General features: G+C 42.2%; 2 protein-coding genes across 5 annotated transcripts in view; one reads left to right on the forward strand and one right to left on the reverse strand.

Moving 5' to 3' along the window:
• The window catches only part of RBMS2 (RNA binding motif single stranded interacting protein 2), a 60,487-nt gene extending 44,415 nt beyond the window's left edge, over window positions 1-16,072 (forward strand). Inside the window, exons 6-14 of one of the 2 annotated variants that reach the window (XM_082666883.1) lie at window positions 3,482-3,561; window positions 3,695-3,804; window positions 4,274-4,320; window positions 4,862-4,955; window positions 9,062-9,139; window positions 9,479-9,589; window positions 10,197-10,277; window positions 10,725-10,810; window positions 10,916-16,072. In XM_082666883.1, the coding sequence (XP_082523009.1) occupies window positions 3,482-3,561; window positions 3,695-3,804; window positions 4,274-4,320; window positions 4,862-4,955; window positions 9,062-9,139; window positions 9,479-9,589; window positions 10,197-10,277; window positions 10,725-10,805 (682 nt within the window). In that variant the 3' untranslated portion in view covers window positions 10,806-10,810; window positions 10,916-16,072. The remainder of the gene's footprint in view (window positions 1-3,481; window positions 3,562-3,694; window positions 3,805-4,273; window positions 4,321-4,861; window positions 4,956-9,061; window positions 9,140-9,478; window positions 9,590-10,196; window positions 10,278-10,724; window positions 10,811-10,915) is intronic. The other variant, XM_082666884.1, reaches the window with a different exon arrangement.
• Window positions 16,073-16,460: 388 nt separating this feature from the next.
• BAZ2A (bromodomain adjacent to zinc finger domain 2A) overlaps window positions 16,461-19,337 on the reverse strand; it is a 34,224-nt gene continuing 31,347 nt past the window's right edge. For all 3 annotated transcript variants that reach the window (XM_082666882.1, XM_082666881.1, XM_082666880.1), the window contains exon 30: window positions 16,461-19,299. In XM_082666882.1, coding sequence (XP_082523008.1) covers window positions 19,134-19,299 — 166 coding nt within the window. In that variant the 3' untranslated portion in view covers window positions 16,461-19,133. The remainder of the gene's footprint in view (window positions 19,300-19,337) is intronic.

Here is a 19,337-nt window from a genome sequence, read left to right on the forward strand (position 1 = left end):
GATTTAGATGAGTGATTTTCTTCAGGTGTTCCCTAGAGCGGCAGAGTTTTTCAGGGCACCTTCTTCTGAGCTTAGGGTCACTATTGTAGGGCTTCAGCCTCTTCTCGCCGACTTAGGAAATGGTTCTGCTTTTATTTAAGATTTTGCTTGAAAGGAGATTCTGTTGCCTTTCTAAAAAGTTTGAAAAGTATTGGAGTAAGTGATCTAAAAGTCCCTTTTTCTTTTATAATATCTTCTCTGGTCCAAGAACATTCCTTTACTCTAGAGTGTTTTAGACCTTGAGAACAAGGAGTAGGACCTTTTCCCTATAGCCAACTCAATCTTGGTGGCACCACCTGCTGGCAATCCCAAGTATAACTAAAGGGGAGTTTCTAAAGTTTGTGGTCATCAAACTTTTTTGCTCCATACTCTTAAAGCAAAAGCTCCAGTTCATGGCACCTTAGTTGTCTCGATAATTTTTTAGCCCTAGACAAAAGAAATACTTAACAATTCGCTTTATTAAGTAATTAAATGGTCTAGACAATTCAAAAAGTGTTTAATAAATATCTTAACAACTTTGTAGTTATTTGAAAAATACATTGAAAGAGAAAATATTTTTATTTCATTCTTAAATAACTATACTTTCTAGTGAATGTGTGCCTGTTGGACACTACACAACTTCTCAAACCTTGGAATCAGATTGGACACTTACACCCTCATTTCCTGTTACACATTAGTTTTCTTATGGTACTTGCTTTTGTCATAGCAACCACTGAAAAACCAGCTTTGCAAAAATATGTTATCTAAAGGATTGTAGGGTGATCTAATGTTGAAATGATGAACTGTTTAGAGTTAGTCTTCTTTACAGTAGATATCCAATAGGTATTGCTGTATTTTCTTCAGAAAGTTAAAATATCCCTTGTTGTGCCTCTGTGAGCTCATCACAATGGCCCAGGGTGCCTCAAAGCCCAGTGTGGGAAATATGGCTTTGAAAACTTAAAAAACTAGGAAATCTCTTGCATGTTTCTACATTAATACCTACAGATTTTCTTCATACATTTAGATTCTTGCAAAGTATAATTTCCAGCAATTTATAAATATTGACATTTTAAATAAAACTGTCATATCATTTAAAATGTATCTAAATGAGATCTAAATGTCATAGCAATTTAATACACAAAATCATTTTAAAAATTCCTAGGGCATTTTTTTTAAAGTCATAACTCTTACACCATTCTTATAGTGTTCTGTTTTTCTTCTTGATCTTGTATTTCCATTGTATTTCCCTACAGAATTGTATTCTAGTGTAAAATACTTTTTTATAGTTGAAAGTCTTTGTATGAATCATTGTTATACTTCTCTGCAATGAAAATACGTATATAAATTTTTTTCCTGTGGCCCTGAGTCTATATGCATTAATCCATAAGAAAATTATCTTTATAATTAGTTCACAGTTGCCCCAAACAACATAAATATATTAAAATGTTGATACAAAATTGTTTCATATAAAGTAAATTTTATTGGAAATGCTCCTTTTAGATTTATATAATTAGATCATGTAGCCATCAGTGAATATTGTTTATTGCTGTAACAAGACAGAGTTTAGTACCAGCTCTGTTCCTGTGTTTTGTTTTCATGGTGAGGAACCTTGTTCACATAAATAAGTAAATGGGAATGGAAAGAGTTTTGCTAAAATAGGAATTCTTTGAATTCCTTCTGAATTATATGCCAAGACCAGGGTGATCTATCATCCAAAATGACTTTTTTATGTGTCAGTTAACAACTTGTTGAGTCCTCTAGCTTGTGGGAAGGAAGAATTGGAAACATCTGACTTAACAAAAAGATTTGTAACTTAGTCCTCCATGCCTTGTGTTGAGCTTTGGGATGAGTTCGAAGTATATTGAGAAGAGTGGTTGTAAGAGGGGACTTCAGCCTTGATCATTAGTGATCACAGGCTCTCCCTCAGGCACATCAGTTTTAGGAAAGAGTTTATGAGGAAGCTGAGGTCCTGAAAGTGATTCTCTTAAAACCCTCCATGCCTGCTCACCCTTTTGAAAGACTGAGGAGTAGGAGTAACCCAACTCAACACTTTTTGCTCTAGGACACCTAAGGTTATTTTCTCTACAAGTTTCCATTTGAGGCCTTTTTTAGTAACTGCCTTCATAGGAATGGTTCATATCTTTAGTGGTTATTGGCATAGAAAATATACTGAGACTTACTTTAAATATGGAAAGAGGGGAGGATACTGTACCCTGTATTATATAGATCTTTATCATTTTAAAACACATTTATATGCATTATCTCATTTGATCTATACAGCCCTGTGTAATAAGGTAGATGGAGATTTGAAGCAGAAATGAGGAATGAGTCAGAAGGGTTTTTGTGCATTTTCTAACTCACAGAGACTTTGAGCGGTGAACGGGTGCTGGAATCTAGATTTTCTGATTTTTACTCAGTCCTCTTTCCCCAACAAGACACTTTAACTCAGTAGTTCCTAACATTGTTTTTTCTATCACTCTGGACCATAAACCCTGTCTTAATACTCTTTCCTCCCACAGACTCATGAAATCTTTTTTTTCTCCCATTTTTCAAAAAAAGTTGAAGTATAGTTGAATTACAATATTGTGTTAGTTTCTGGTATACAGCAAAGTGATTTATATATGTATCCTTTTTCATATATATGTATACATATGTGTTTATATGTATATATAGATAATATATGTATACATATACATATATATTCTTTTTCACGTTCTTTTCCATTATGATTTGTCACAGGATATTTAATATAGTTCCCTGTGCTATACAGTAGGACATTGTTGTTTATCTGTATTATATATATTAGTTTGTATCTGCTTACCCCAAACTCCTAATTTATCCCTCCCTGCCCCCACTCATGAAATCTTAATGATGTTATCAGTAGCTATTTAGACCTTGATAATTATAACCAGAAGCAAAAAATAAATATTGGCAAATTCTTAGCTTGTACAGTTTTATCAAAGTGAGGGAAGAGGGGAACCCCTGGTGGTCCAGTGGTTAGGACTCGGCACTTTCACTGCTGTGGTCTGGGTTCAGTCCCTGGTTGGAGAAGTAATATTCCACAAGCTGCACAGCGTGGCAAAAAAAAAAAAAAAAAAAGTGAGGGAACAATTTCCATTAGGAATTTTGTAATAAAAAATAATGGTAACAGCATTGTATTCTTATTTAGGGACCCAGACACAACACTAGGTCCATCTATCAGTGTCTTCTTTGGAATATTCATGGTTTGAAGACCTCCATTATTCCTTTCAGGACCCCTATAGGAGCCAGTTGAGAAAACCTTCATTAGAAGCTGGGGTTGCCTCTTTAAGATACCTTGACTTTGTGTGGAGGAAACTCTGTATTTCTGTAGCGACAACTTTTGGAGCATTTGTGGGGCTGGGAACTTAGAGTTTTCTCTTCGAGTATAAGGAGAGTACAGATCCTGGAGAAGGTAGACCCTAACTCCTCTTGTGCTCCTTAGGATGGAGTCCACAGAGAAGTGTGAAGCCATCATCACCCACTTTAATGGAAAATATATTAAGACACCCCCTGGAGTACCAGGTGAGGCATCTGGGAATCAGGCTGAGAGGGCCACAGGTTATGACTTCCTGTGAAGATTCTGGAGGATTTTTGCATGAGTGAGTGGACTAAGTGAGGTGGGACTCAGCTGCCTGTCTGCTTTCTCTCTTGGCAGCCCCATCTGATCCCTTGCTTTGCAAATTTGCTGATGGGGGTCCAAAGAAACGACAGAACCAAGGAAAATTTATGCAAAATGGACGGGCCTGGCCAAGGAATGGAGACATGGTAAGAGGCCCTCTAGGAGACAGGAATACTAAGGACATTAAAATGTAATGGATGGGGCTTCCCTGGCGGTCCGGCGGTTGGGACTCCGTGCTTCCACTGCAGGGGGCACAGGTTCTATCCCTGGTTGGGGAACTAAGATCCTGCATGCCAAGCAAAGCGGCCAAAAAAAAAAAAAAAAAAAGAAAAAGAAAAGTGGAATGGAAATTTCCATGGCCTGATTTCTGTGGTAAACTTGAGAGCTACAGTATGTAACAGAGATGCTGGCTGCTTAACATGCTCTTCAGTGTGGATCTTGAATGGAATTTTGCATCCTGCACAACCAGAAAAACCCTGGAACAGTTGTAGTGGGATTAGTTCAGACTTCATTTTTAATCAGTTGAACCAAATACGTCCTCAGCCTTGAAATTCTGGGCTTGTTCCTGTTCTCACTAAGGGCTCACAATGTGCGTGCTGTGTTCTTTCTTTATAGGGTGGTATGGCCTTGACCTATGACCCCACCACAGCTCTTCAGAATGGGTAAGGGTGTTTTCTGTAAACAGGCCACCTGAAAATGACAGAGGCCTGTGTCCAGGCACTCGGATGTTTCATCTTGATATTTAAAGAGTAGTCAGTGGTGGGACTTCCCTGGTGGCACAGTGGTTAAGAATCCGCCTGCCAATGCAGGGGACACAGGTTCGATCCCTGGTCCGGGAAGATCCCATATGCTGCGGAGCAACTAAGCCCATGTGCCACAACTACTGAGCCTGCCCTCTACCGCCCACGAGCCACAACTGCTGAGTCTGCGTGCCACAACTACTGAAGCCCACACGACCAGACCCATGCTCCACAACAAAGAGAAGCGACCACAATGAGAAGCCCACACACCGCAACGAAGAGTAGCCCCTGCTCACAGCAACTAGAGCCCGCACACAGCAACAAAGACCCAACGCAGCCAAAAATTAAATAAACTTATTTAAAAAAAAAAAGAGTAGTTAGTGGGAAATGGCTGTGTCTATCAGTGGGGGCCCTTGCCTTGTAGTTTCCTGTGACTCCTTACTGATGAGGTCCCTTCCTACAGGTTTTACCCAGCTCCTTATAACATCACCCCCAACAGGATGCTTGCTCAGTCTGCACTGTCCCCGTATCTTCCATCTCCTGTGTCTTCATATCAGGTATGTTGTCTTCATATCAGGTACGTTCATGCCCAGAAAAGGGTGTGGTGGTTTTCCCTACCATTGTGTTTTAGGCTGGGAACTACTTGTTGTTCTTTTGTTTTTTCCTTTATACATACTATACCCAAATAGTTTTACATAAAAGCATAACATGTGATCACACTACATGTATATAGACTGTTGTAGAAGCATCCTTTTACTCTCCACCACTCCACAAGCAAACCCATGTTAATTTCCTACTAGTTTCCATATTTTTTGTTATCTGCATATACACATAAGTATAGGGTTTTGGAAGTCATTGTTTATGTTACAAAAATTTTCCATATTAAATATATATTTTTACACTTTACTCTTCTCATTTAAACCAGTGATTCTCAAAGTGTGGTCCCTGGACCAGCAATATCAGCACTACCTGGGGATTTTTAGAAACACAAATTCTTGGACTCCACCCCAGATTCACAGGAACTCTGGGGACGGGTCCTACCAATCTGAGTTTTAACAAGCCCTCCAGGTAGTTCTTATGCAGCTCTGTTCTAATTATTTCCTTTTTAATAGTAACATATTTTATGCTGCACATATACCAGAATTCTTCCACTATACCCCAGTGAAAGGCATTCTTTGGATTTCAGTTTTTATCTGGTGCAAATAATGCTCTAGTAAACATCCTTTTGCCTATATCCTCACATATGAGTGCTTTTGTTTCTGGGGGCTAGAGTCTGAGGAGTGAGGTTGTTAGGTTGAATAATACACGGACTTTCAGTTTTATAGATGTTACCAGATTGCTTTCCACAGAGACTGTGCCAATTCACATTCCACTGGCAACATATGAGAGTACCCATTTCCCTCCAGCCAGAGGTGACATTGCTCTTTTAAAATTTTTTTCTATCCTGATAGATGTAAAGTACATTGTTACTTTAATTTGCACTTCCCTGACTGCAGCTGAGTTTAAGCATTTTTTTGGTCATATTTTTATTTGCTCTTCATATACTTGGTCCTTTTTCCTGTTTGACTATTTGTTCTTTTCCCATCAACTTATAAAAACTATCAGTATTATTGGGACTTCCCTGGTGGTTCAGTGGTTAAGATTCTGTGCTCCCAAAGCATGGGGCATGGGTTTGATCCCTGGTCGGGGAACTAAGATCCCACAAGCCACACGGGGCAGCCAAAAAAAAAAAAAAAAAACTGTCAATATTATAAGTACCGATCTTCTGAATGTTATCTTTGTTACAAGTTTTTTTTTCCAAATTTAATTGTTTTCCGTTGACTTTATGGTCCTCAAACTTCAGCTGTGCATCAGAATCACTTATTAAACCTAGGTTACTGGGCACCACAGCAAGAATTTCTGATTCAGCAAGTCTAGGGTGAGAGGCAAGAATTTGTATTTCTAACAAGTTCCCAGATGCTGCTCCTGCTTCTGCTGCTGATCTGGGGACCATACTTTGGGAATCACTAGTTTTTGCCATACAAAAGTTTTAAAATTTGTGTATAGTTAAATATGTCTGCTTTTTTACTTACAGCTTTTGCATTTCTTGTCTTAATTTAAAAGGTCTTTCCAGTCCCTATATTGTACATATGGTCCCCAAGATGTATTTCATTGTTTTACATTTAAATGTATAATAACCAGGAATTTATTTTTGTATATGACATAAGATAGGGGTTCCATTGTATTTCCTTCAAAATGTTCACCAGTTATCCTAGCACCAAATTATTAAATAATCCATCCTTTTCCCACTGAATTGAAATGCCACCTTTGTCATATAGTAAACACTGGAATCTTTTTCTGTATCCTTTATTCTCTTCCAGTGATCATTGTGTCTCTTCCTATTTCAATAATGTATTGATTTGATTACAGTGGCTTTCATAGTATGTTCTAATATTTGATAAGACAAAACCTTCTCCACTCTTTCATACTTTTCTTTGCTATGTTTTGGCATTTATTCTTCTGTATAAGTTTATGATCATTTTATCTAATTTTTAAAAATCTGTGAGGGAGAATTTTAATTGGAATTACATTAGATCTATATATTAAAGAGGATTGACTTCTTAAAAAGTACTAAGTCTTTTCACCTAAAATATGGTATTTCTTTTTATGTTCTCAAAGTTTTATGTCCTTCAATAAGATCTTAGTTTTATTTATGTAGGTCTTATGTTTTTCTTGTTAAATATACTTCTAAGTGTTCTGTAATTTTTATAAGCATTTCTAGATGCTTATTGATACACTGAGAAGTTACTAATTTATGTTCATCTATCTTGTATACTGCTCACTTACCAAATCCTCTTATTACTACTAGTTTTTTTTTTTTTACTTAAATCTCTTAGGTTTTCTAGGTATACAGTTATATCATTGATGCAAAATAATAGTTCTCTCCTCCTTTTCAATTTTATGCCAACTGTGTTCTTATCCAATTGTATTTATTTGACCCCACTACCTAATAGGTTACTATAATTGCAATGGTTTTAATATTTCTCTGTTTGGGTTAAGGTTTGCAGATAGTTTTTGGTAATAGCCTTTAATATATGTAAGTAGTTTCTTTCTAGTCTCTATTTTACTTTGTGGTGTTTTTTTTTGTTTTTTGTTTTTTACGGTACACGGGCCTCTCACTGTTGTGGCTTCTCCCATTGCGGAGCACAGGCTCTGGACACACAGGTTCAGTGGCCATGGCTCACGGGCCCAGCCGCTCCGCAGCATGTGGGATATTCCCGGACCGGGGCACGAACCCGTGTCCCCTGCATCGGCAGGCGGACTCTCAACCACTGCGCCACCAGGGAAGCCCTGTGGTATTTTTTAAAATTTATTTTCTGGTCGCACCTCGGGGCTTGTGTGATCTTAGCTCCCCGATCAGGGATTGAACCCGGGCCGCGGCAGTGAAAGCGCTGAGTCATAACCACTGGACCGCCAGGGAGTTCCCTACTTTGTGATTTTTTTAAAAAGTAAATGGCTGCTGAATTTTCTAAAATGTCTTTTCAGCATCTAATATTACACTATGGCTTTTTTTCTTCAATTTTGACTTATGTTTGTAGAGCTTCTGATCTTGAACAATCCTTATATTTGTGGAATAAACCTACTTGTCTATCAAGATGCATTTCTAGCTTCTCGTTGCTTTTTTTAATTTTAAAATTCAGATATAATTTACAGACGATAAAATTCATCCTCTTAAAGTGTACAAGTCAGTATTTTTTAGTATATTTATAGAATTATGCAACTGTCCCCATTATCTAATTCCAGAACACTTTCATCACCTCAGAAAGAAACTGTGTACCCATTAGTATTTATTCCCCATTTGCCCTTACCCCTAGCCCGTGGCAATGACCAATATACTTTCTACGTCTATAGATGTGCCTGTTCTGAACATTGCATATAAATGGAAGCATACAGTCTATGTCTTTTGTGTCTGGCTTCTTTCACTTAGCATGTTTTCAAAGTTTATTCATGTGTAGCATGTATCAGTACTTCATTCTTTTTTATGACTGAATCACATTCCATTTTACGGATATGCCACATTTTGTTATCCAGTTATCAGTTGATGGCCATTTGAGTTGTTTCCACCTTTTGGCTATTATGAATAATGCTGCTCTGAACTATTGTGCACAGTTTTGTGTGGACATATGTTTTCATTTCTCCAGGGTATATACGTAGGAGTGAAATTGCTGGGTTACATAGTAACTCTATGTTTAACTTTTTGAGGAACTGCTAAACTGTTTTCCAAAGCCCCTGTACCATTTTACATCCCCACCTGCAGTGTATAACATTTGTTATTGTGTCCTTTTTTAATTATAGCCATCCTGGTGGGTATGAAGTGGTGTCTCATTGTGGCTTTGATTTGCATTTCCCTAGTGACTAATGTTGAACCTGTTTCGTGTGCATGTTGGCCATTTGTGTATCTTAGAGAAATATCTACTCAAATTTGTAGCCCAGTTTAAAATTGGATTACTTGAAGTGTAAGAGTTGTTAATATTTTTTAAACAGTTTATTCTTAATATTTACAGTTTCTGGGGGGGCACACTCCAACCTTATGTGGGTTTTGCTGAACATTATCAGATCATTGGGCGAAATAATAGTCTCTAGGCAATTAACATTGTTGTTTGTTTATTTTCGCTTGCATTAGAGAGTAACTCAGACATCTCCTCTACAAGTACCTAACCTGTCTTGGATGCACCACCAGTCATACCTCATGCAGCCTTCAGTGAGTGTTCAGAAGTGGGCAAAAGCCAAAGAGGCAATTTGATGTAAAGAAAAACAGTGGGATTTGATGAAATGAGATAAGGGTGTGAGTTCTGGCTCAGTCGCTTGTGTAACCCAGGTGTTTGACCTTAAATTCTGTGAGTTTGCTATTCTTAGACAAGGATCCCTCCAGATTGATGGGCAGTGCCTGTTCCTGCTACATAGCTGGGTCGTTGCTCACCTATCATTTCCCAGGATTTTTAAATGTCTGTCTTCAGTGGTTCTGGTAGCCATGAATCACCACTTCAGGCAGCCTCATAGGATGCTGCCAACTAACCCTGTCCTTTGTTGCTGCTTCTAGGGTTCAGTTCTGACACCAGGAATGGATCATCCTATTTCTCTCCAGCCTGCCTCCATGATGGGACCTCTTACCCAGCAACTGGGCCACCTCTCGCTCAGCAGCACGGGCACAGTAAAGCAGGATATTTTTTTATTATAAAGAATACCTATGTAGTACTCTTAGGTTTAAATACTCTTGAATAAGGATGGGAATCACTTCAGTGTCATCGAGGGCACACTCAGAAAAGGCGATAAACTAAAAAGATAATAATCCGTGAGCTAGGAATACAGCCATTCTGCTGTTTAGCTCATTCATTTTAACTGATTCCTACTCATGCAACTAAATAAATGGTGTTTCTACCTACATATTAGTTTATCGAGTTCATACACTTTCCTAGAAGTCTTTATCAAAGTAGTAACAGGAAGAACGGGTGAAGCTCATTAGTTTTCTTGTAGGTCGGATGCATTCTGATTTGTTCAGGAGGGCTTAAAGCAGAGAAGGCGTTGAGAAAAAGCAGAAGACAGGAAAGAGGAGGAAAAGGTAGTCATGTACGTAGAAGCCTCTCTAAGCCAGTGTACTTTAGAGTCACCTGAAGTGCTTTTAAAAAGCACAATTAGGACAATTAAATTAGAATCTCTGGGGACAGAACAATAGGCACTGGTAGTTTTTACAGCTCCCCAGGTGCTTTAAATGTAGCCAAGAATCACTGCTCTAAGCCTATTGATGTATCTCATTCCAGTATATGCCAACAGCTGCAGCTATGCAAGGAGCGTACATCTCCCAGTACACCCCTGTGCCTTCTTCCAGTGTTTCAGTTGAGGTAAGAGCTTTATAATCTCTTTGGATTGAAGATTGGAAAATGAACAGAGGCAGATTTTCCCCTGATCAAAATCTTCCTCTCACAGTGATGCTGATTCTGTGTTCACAAATAGCTGGTAGGGATGTGAAGAATGTAGGAAGGAAAGACTTAGTTTGTATCTTTGAATGAGGCCCTTCCTCTCATTTGGCAGACGGTAGTTAATCCCAGGATGCTGGCTTGTATCGACTAGTGGGTCCTGGGAAGAGGATGGGCTGCTCTAAACGTTGGGGAAGTGATGCTCTGAGTGTGCGTGTGTGTTTGTGTGTGTGTGTGTGTGTGTGTGTGCGCACTCACACAGGTGTGTGGGAATGGGTTGGTTGGGGAGGACATGCAACTTAGCTAGGCTGCTTCAGTGGGAGGTGAGGAAAGGATGCACAAGGTGACTCTCCTGCCTTGGCTGTGGTACAGGAGAGCGGCAGCCAGCAAAATCAAGTGACGGTGGATGCTCCCTCAGACCATGGGGTCTATTCTTTCCAGTTCAACAAGTAACAGTGGTAAGAATCACATACTGAGGGGCGGGGTGGGCTGAGCAGCCTGAAATCAGACTCTCATGTTTGTCATTCCCCCTCCCTACCCTCTCTGGCTTATGCCTCCTTTAGGATTTCCCTCCCCATCTTTGTTGAGTATATAAATGAATTCTTGGAGATGCTGATGCTCCAGACTCCAGAGGGCTGACCAGGAATACAGCCCCTCTGTGGGCCCAGCTGAGGACTAACACTTGGTCATCGGTTTTCACAGGCCTGGGCCTGGAAAAAGAAGTCTCTGCACTCCTGCCCTCTGCTCTTCCTCCACTCCTGGTGGAGCCTGGAGGAACTGTCACTTTTTGTGTGTGCTACAGTCGAGGAGACCAAAAAGACTTCTTTTATTTTGTGAAGAAAGTTTTATGTTTTGTTTTAAACTGCAATATACTCTTTCCCTACCCCAAAGAGACACGGTGCCTGGAGCTTGTTCTCATCTTTATGAAAAACAGTTTTTGATGTGTTGGACTTATTTGGGAAGGCTTTTTAAACAAATTATTTTCTTAAAAGAAAAGAAAAAGGTGTGGTGCTAGAACACGGATGGAGTCCTACTGCGGGCCCTGCTTACTGAGTTTAGTTATGGACCTTTTGGTGGGGGTGTAAGAAAACATGCAGACTTTTAAAGTTTTGTTTTATAAAGCTCTTAGATCACACATCCCATCTCTTCTTCACATACATTTTATGCCTTCTTTCTCTCATCCAGAGTGTTCTTTTTCTCTTTTCCATACAGCAGAACCTGCCTACTTTGCCTCTTTAAGTTTTTAGTTTTGTGAATTTCTTTTTTGAATGAAATTTCATATGGAATTTTGGGGGGCTGGGCAAGGAACAAGGTATAACACTAAGCAGGCAGTGGAAGTGGCTTTTCCTCCCTCTGACCTGCCACATCCTAGGAGGAAAGACTAGACTTTGCCCTCCGGAAGCAGAGATGTGACCTAGGCTCACTAAGGAGACAATCCCACAGCCTTAGGAAGCCATCCTTGATCCAAATTCGGATGAAGACTAGGTTTTCCCTGGCGAGTTCCAGAGGAGTGGACCTACTGACTTCTGACTAACTCTTCTCACTGCCGAGGCCAACACCACACCCTCTGAGAAAATGTCTTCCCCTGTTACAGCTTTTCAGGAATACCTGCTTTTCTGCTTCCTAGAGGATCTTTTCTGCCCTGGGTCTCAGGTCCCCTCTCTTCCCTATCTCACATCGTTGCTGTGCTCAGGGCCTTTGCATTTGTGACCTTGCTGAATCCATTTAGGTTCCTTCCCCACCACGGACAATCAGCTGCTTTACCTCTAGACCAGCGATTCTCAAAGAGGTGGTTTTGTCGCCTAGAGGCCGTTTGGCAATCTCTGGAGACATTTTTGGTTGTCGCGCCTGGGGGTGGGGCTGTGTGCTACTGGCAGCTAGTGGCTGGAGACCAGGGATTCTGCTAAACACCCTGCAGGGCACAGCAGAGCCCCAACTCCCCCAGCAGAGAATTGTCTGGCTCAAAATGTCAGTAGTACCAAGGTTAGGAAACCTTGATGTAGACAGTGTCATCCCTGCCTCCTGTACCAGAGGACTTGGTAAATTCCCATCCCCACCCTGGACGCACGGTGCCTTTTGACACTCAGGCAGCTAGTTGAGAGGGACAGAACTGAGGTTCTTGAATTTTCCCCAGGTTTTGACCTTTGGCACATCTGTGTACAGCAAGAGCTGTCCTTGAAAGGCTTGTGCCATGTGCACACACACATCCAGAGGGATAGAGGTGGGGACTGTTCCGTGTGTGTGTGCCGTGAAGGGGCGAGAAAGGACAAAGCTCTTTGTAACTGTCCAGAGCAACCTGCCCTAGTGTGTTTGGGCCCCTTTTCCAGGCAATCAGGACATCAGAAATAATCTTCCTGCTTGTGGAAGGACAGCAGGGAGCTGGGATAGAAAAGGGCCATAAACCCCATCTCACTATTTACAAGGTCAGGAGTCCTTCAAAAAAAGGCTATAATTTGCTCTTCAACTCCATCACCTTCTGCAAGACCTGACTGTGCACACGGAGACAGATAGGAGGAAGCCTTTGTCCATCTTCTAGGAAATAAGATCCTGCACCTGTCTCTTCCCAGTCACTCCCTTCTGCACTGAAAGGAGAGTTCTGCTCCCCTTCACTTCAAGGTCAGGTGCCTTTCCACCAATCAGACAGAAAGCCAAATGATGGAGAATGGAGAAACAGGTGTTCAGTAGGCTGGCTGTAGGGAGAGGAAGGAGATGCTGCTGGGCGGGAAGAAGCTGTATTATCAGTTGTTGTACCTAGAGCTTGGGCCTAGCTTTCCCTCCCCTCCACCCATCCCAGAGTTGAGAGTCCTAATGCTCCCTCCCCACAGAGTGTCCTTTTGTACATCCTGGGGTTAAGGGAGTAGGGGTAGGGGACAATAGGTAGGATGTGAAGTATAAAGGATAAAATTGCCACTATTCATTTTCTCACGGGTACTTCCAACCTCAGGAAGGGTTTATCTGATGTAAAACAGCCCCAAACCGAGTAACTTTATAGAAGGTTTTGCCTGGGCAGGTATCTCTTGTTTCTGAGTCTCTACTCCTTAGTCAAGGAAAATACACCATATGTTTCTTGTCAGTGGCCTTGAAGAAAAGGAGAAAAATCTAGAATCCTGTTCATTTAATTAATAGTTTAGGGGAGCCTTGCTTTGCTAGGAGGCTTAGTGAAATGAGGGCCTTTCATGTGTACAAACTGTTGATGTCACTGCTGCCCTCCTCTGCCTCCCAGAATTCCTGGTTCTGTCTACTTTCTCTGTATTTAAATGTTTAAATGGCTGTAATTTTGCTTTGTTTTGTTTTAAAATTCTGAAGTTACCTTTTGTGTGTTCTCATGTGAATCTGCTTAATGGATTTTATTAATGGGTGTTTCTGGTTTGGGAAGGTTTGGGCATGGGAAGTGACGGAGAGCCTGAAGTTATTTTTGTAATGGTTAATGGCATCGTGGAATTTTGTTTGGGCCTTTTTGGGTTACACTCATGATACTTTTTGCCTAATTGTTAGTTCATTTCTAACAGTTCATAACATGGGTGAGTGATTGGAAAAAGGAGACAAGGAATGAGGGATACTTTTTCTCCCATGAAATAGCCCCATTGGTGGCAGTGGTGGCAGAGGAATTGTAGGGGGAGCCTTCAAGCTCACAGCCTAGGGCTGGGCTCTTTAAACACTATGCTAGTGTTTTCTGAATCCTGTATTCATGGAGCCAGGTCATAACTCTCTCTGTACTTCATATCTCACCCCCACTCATTACAGATGCTCATAACATTCTTAAAATATTTTAGTACTTTGTATTTTTCTCTTTTCAGTCAAATAGAACATACTAGATCCCTTTCTCAGATGATACAATCCTTTACTAGCCTCAGAGCCTGCCCATCCCATCTCATGCGGTGTTATTACTGCTCCTCTCTCGCTCTGAGATGATACTCAGCCCCGAGGCTGATTAGAGTTTTTGGAGGAGGGTGTGGGTCGAGGTTAGGGAAGATGTGGGAATGATGATGGGGAGAGATGTTATTTTTAAAGTGTGTTTTTAACCAAAGGATTTGAAGAGTTGTCTAGACTAGGAAGCCTGGTGACTCTGAAGAGGTAATAAATAGCCCTTGTCAGTAATAGATGGGGGTAGTAGGGGGACATGACTTGCACTCGGTGTGAGGACTGTGCTGCTCTACTGACCATCCCTGGATTGGGCCACCTCAGCCCAGTTCGTCTTCTTTCCTAACTTACTGATCAGTGAGCTCATTCAGCCCCGTCGTGCCTGCCTGCATTGCTTATTCCCTGATGCTTCAGTGTCTACCGTTTGGGGACCTACATGTGGGTTGTTACTTTGCTCCACAAAGGTGAGGTGAGAGGCCTTGCTGGAATGGAATGTTGCAGGGATCCCCACAGAATCATCTTCTAGGGAAAAAAAAAAAAATCGTTGCTGTTCTCTTATGCACGTTCTCTTAGGGCAATAAACTTGGGTCAGTGATCAGATCTAAACTTGTCCTCAGGCTCTGCTAGACCAGCTTCATTCAGAGAAGAGGGTGGGTATTATGAAAGCTAGTCTGTAAGGGCTAGGTCTTAAACCTTGGGCCTTGTCACACTGGTCCTTCCTGAGTCCCTCTTAAACCAACTACTACATTTCTATGCTACCTGCATTTTAGGTCTTTCCCAGCATTAGCAGATCCCTCATTTACTCAGCTTTTACTCCTTCCTTTCGTAGGAGGGTCTTCCTCCAACAGCTGAGATGGGCCTGAGAGCTCTATCACCCTGCTCGTCTTTGCTGAATTCTGCTGCATCTCCCTAGGGGTGGTCCCCACATGACTGTAGTAATGAGAAAGCTAGGTGCCCTCTCACCCCAGTTACCACTGCTCCTTCTCCCTGGCATGTCCACGTCTGTTTTGAATGAATCTTCATTCTCCAGGTGTGTCCCAGAACTTTCTTGTCTTTGTTAAAGACCTACCTCACAGTTTCACAATTCAACAGGGGCACCTGGTTCACTTCTTTCCTTCCTTTACTCTGTCCTTGCCTTCATGAGGGTTAGGAAGATGGGGGCTACAAAGGTCTCGTGATCAATTGCAAAATCTCTTGGTTATTTGTTTCTGGAATGTCTTCTTTGAGATTTTGACCTCCTTTATCACCCTAGAATAGTGTGAACTCTTCAGTTAGGTCTTGCTGTGGTATGCCAGGAGGATAGGCTGAGTAATGAGTGCTTAGAATATTAATTAATGCTTGGGAGCCACCCCCAGGAACACCAACATGGGAGCAGAGCTCAGAACTTGAGAGGATAAGAGTTTGCCAGTGGCTGCCATGAGCTGAGAAGTAAACATGCACCAGAGAGGGCATCTGGGATTTTTATAGGGCTGAAAGCGGAGATGCTCCTTCTCCACCTATTCCAGTTAGTTTAGAGGGTCACCAAAACAAAACTTCCAGCCTGGGGTGTGATAAGCTTTCCTAGCCTGAGTAAAGAAAAGTTCTTGCCCCATTACTGGTGTCCACATCCCCCAACACACACATTTTTTGGGGGGGGGCAAGTGCTCTCTAGCATGCACTTATCACCTTGGACAGGAAATAAGTTTAATTTATATTCAAAACACATTTTTTCTTTATCCAGAAGTTTCCAGTTTTATACTCTTGCCACGTCTGTGCCAATGCTACCCATTCTTCTGACTCTTGGTATTCACTTGGTCCTTCCCTACAACTGGGTAGAACTTTGTCTTATTTCAACTTTTGAAATAAAACACAGAAGTCTACTTCGTGGTGTCTTATCCATGATTGGAAGCTGGGAAGGTGGTGATGAGCACATATATTTGCTATAATGGGAACACAGGTGGCAGCTTAGGAAGCCAAGGCCATGTCTCACAAGGCAGGAACTAGGGACACTTGAATCCTTTGTTGTAGCACCTCAGCCAGGAGCACCTGTTCCACCCACATAAGCACAAATTCTGCCTTGGATGCCTCTTGCACAGGAAGGGCCAAGCTTGGAGGTTCAGAGATAAACTTTGAAGTTTAGAGGCATATTTCTCCCCGGCCTGTGGTCTCCTACATCAGACCAGTCGTACTCACCCTAACACCCAGCCTTCACCTTTAGGCAAGTATGAAAACCCATGTTGAAGGAAGATAAATACAGACTCTTTTGAATCTCTATCAAATGTGGTTTTTATTCAACTGACAAGCACTTTTCTACAGCTGCACTTGTGGAACATCACATGGCAAAAACAGGAGTTTTTTTCTCTAGACTTTTTTTTCCTTTTTTTACCTTATTAAAAATGAGATTGGTCCTAAAAATATAGAAAGAAATAAATTTAAATTCACAAAAAACTGTACATTATCAAAAAGTCACTAAAACACCACATTTGGTTATATAAAAAGTCAAGTCCCTTTTGTTGTAAAAGGAACGTGGAAATTTGTTGGTGTTGATGGTGTGGTTTCTTCCTGTTACCAGACTGATGGGGAGGGGAAACAAAGGGGTAGGGGTGGGTTTTATTTACTTTTTTAACTTGCCTTCCCTACCAAATACTCTTATTTGTCAAAAAGAGAAAATCCACCTAGCTCAAGGGGCAGTGAAGATGAGGAAAGAAAAGTGAGAAACGGCCCCTTTGGTCATGCCCTCCCCCCGCCCCCCATCAACCCTCACTTCAAATTGAGGCTAGGACTCCACCCACCCCACCTTAAGAGTGCCTGGTCCCTAGGGAAAGAGATGGAGCTGGGAGAGGAACACAGAACAGGAACAATCAAGATTTCACTCCCCCGTCCACCTAACCTCCAACAGTAGAATTAATCTGGAACATTTTATAGCAGGGTAAGACTGCCGTGGGGAAAAGAAGAGCCCCCAACTACAACAGTTCCAAATGTCTGACTAACACAAAGTTTGTTACAGCGCAGTTATTTAGATAAAATATAAATATTTATGCATAATATAAAGTCAATTCAAATATTCTTCAATCCACCTCTTATTTAAAAGCAAAAAAAAAAATCTCAAATAAAATTAAAAGTTCTGAGGTTTATCTGACAGAAAAGGCGACTTTAGAAATAGGCTATGGGGGAGAAGGGGCATAAAGGAATAAGAAAGGGGCTGCCCCGGGACCTGTACTGCCCCCTCACCCCCTTCAGTGGCTATTCAGTGCTGCCAGAAGCACAAGGAATGCTCCCCTCACCTGGCACCCCTCTCCCACCAATGGAACACTTCTTGGATGCCTCAGCGCTCTGCTTGGGCCAGCCAGCAGCCACCTCCCCAGTGCAAGTACCCGTAATCTCTGACGGGAGGGGCTCTGCTGAGCAGGAAAGCAGGGGCCAGGGGCCCATGGCTATAGCTGGGAGTTAGCAGCTTTCCTCTCACAGGTTGGGGCTTAACTTGGGCACAGTCACATGTAGGGCAGTGGTGGACCCAGAACCTCTCCTCCCTACTCTCCTGTGTTCTGGGGTCTCTGCTACTGGGGAAGGGGTCCCAGGATATGAAGTAGATAAGGGAAGGAAAGCACTACTAAACCCACAGAAGCTCATGGGATTAGGAAGAGATCCAGTTCTACTCCTCTCCCTGCAAAAGCTTAAGACTCAGAGCTACTGAAAGGAGAGGGAGTTCCTGCTGAAAGATTGCACAGTTTGAAGAGGCTGGAACAGAAATGACTGGGAGAGAGGGGAGAGACACAGCCTTGTACCCAGAAAAACTGTTCCTGTGGTTTCCCAAAGACAAAGTGATGGTGTGAAACAATGGGAAAGGTGTTTCAATGGTTGGAAACAATGGGAAACAGATACTTGGGGGAAAAACTGAATGGATGCCACCAAACAAAACAGGGGCACAATCACAGCATCCTCTCACTCACTCACTCTCTCACACACACACACACCTCTCTCTCTCTCAGGCCAGTCGATTGCTACCTGGCCTCCATCTTGGGGGTGTGCCCAAACTCAGCAGTAGTTGTCCCTGAGGAGTTCCCAAGAAGGAGGTTTGGGTAAGAGGTGGGGAAGGAGGCTGGAAGGCCCAGGGTTCAGGGTGCCTCCCTGCCGTCTCCCCAGTTTGCTAAGTTTCAGAAAAGGCTAGAAACTCAGCATTTGAGGAGTATCCAACATTATAGAGGGACTAGCTATTGGCAGGAAGATGAGGACAGAGAGAAAGACAGGGACCTCTGAACTTCTTTTTCCTTTGAAGGGAAAAAAGATTTGGGGGAAAAGGATGGAGGAACCCGTACACAACAGTTTTACATTATTGGATGAGAGAAAATCTGAAAAGGGGGCGGGGGGGAGGGATTGAGAGAGAGAAAGTGAAAAGCAGGGGAGGGACTGAACATGGAAGCAGCATGTTCAGGGCCCGGTGTCCGGCTCGACACACTTGGGAGTTAAGTCCACTTTACTGGCCGTCACTGCGGGTCCACACACAGTACAGAGTGTTTCTTGGTTTCACACATTCACTAGAACTATTGCTATTGTTAAATAGCCCCAGAATGCTGGGGCACGAACAGGGAAGGTGAGAAAGCTGGGAGGAGGAAGTAGGGGCTTCTTTCATCCTCCTCCTCTTTTTTAATTAGGAAATAAAACAGAAAGGAAAAATTATTTTTTCTTTTTTTTTTTTTTTGGCTTTCAGTCCAGAAGGACCTCATCTCTGCCCCTCTTATGTGAGGAACAAGAGGAGGAAAGGAAGAAAGGGGTGTAGGGATAAGAAGATGTAGGGCGCTGCCAAAGGTAGGGTCAAAAATCAGGGTTCTACCTCTGACTCAAGTCTGGACCCAGGGCAGCATCAGCAGGTGAGAATGGCAGGGTCTGTCTGTTTGGAGGGCAGAGAGCAATGCCACAAGGTGACTCCCCACCTCCCTTGCCTCACAGATTGGCCTGTTTTCCCTGATAAAACTCCTCCCAGCGGCTCTCGAAGAAGCGACGCATGATGTGCCCAGCCTTGCCCACTTCAGAGTCATCCTCATTGAATGTCTGGCAGTTGTCAAAGACCAGAAGTGCATCAGCCGCAAACTCCTCTGAGCTGGTGTACCTGGGCAGGGGTGGAGACAGACCTGTGAGCTGGGTACA

The sequence above is a fragment of the Grampus griseus genome (assembly GCF_964374135.1).
Source record: "Grampus griseus genome assembly, chromosome: 11".
Classification (NCBI taxonomy): domain Eukaryota; kingdom Metazoa; phylum Chordata; class Mammalia; order Artiodactyla; family Delphinidae; genus Grampus; species Grampus griseus.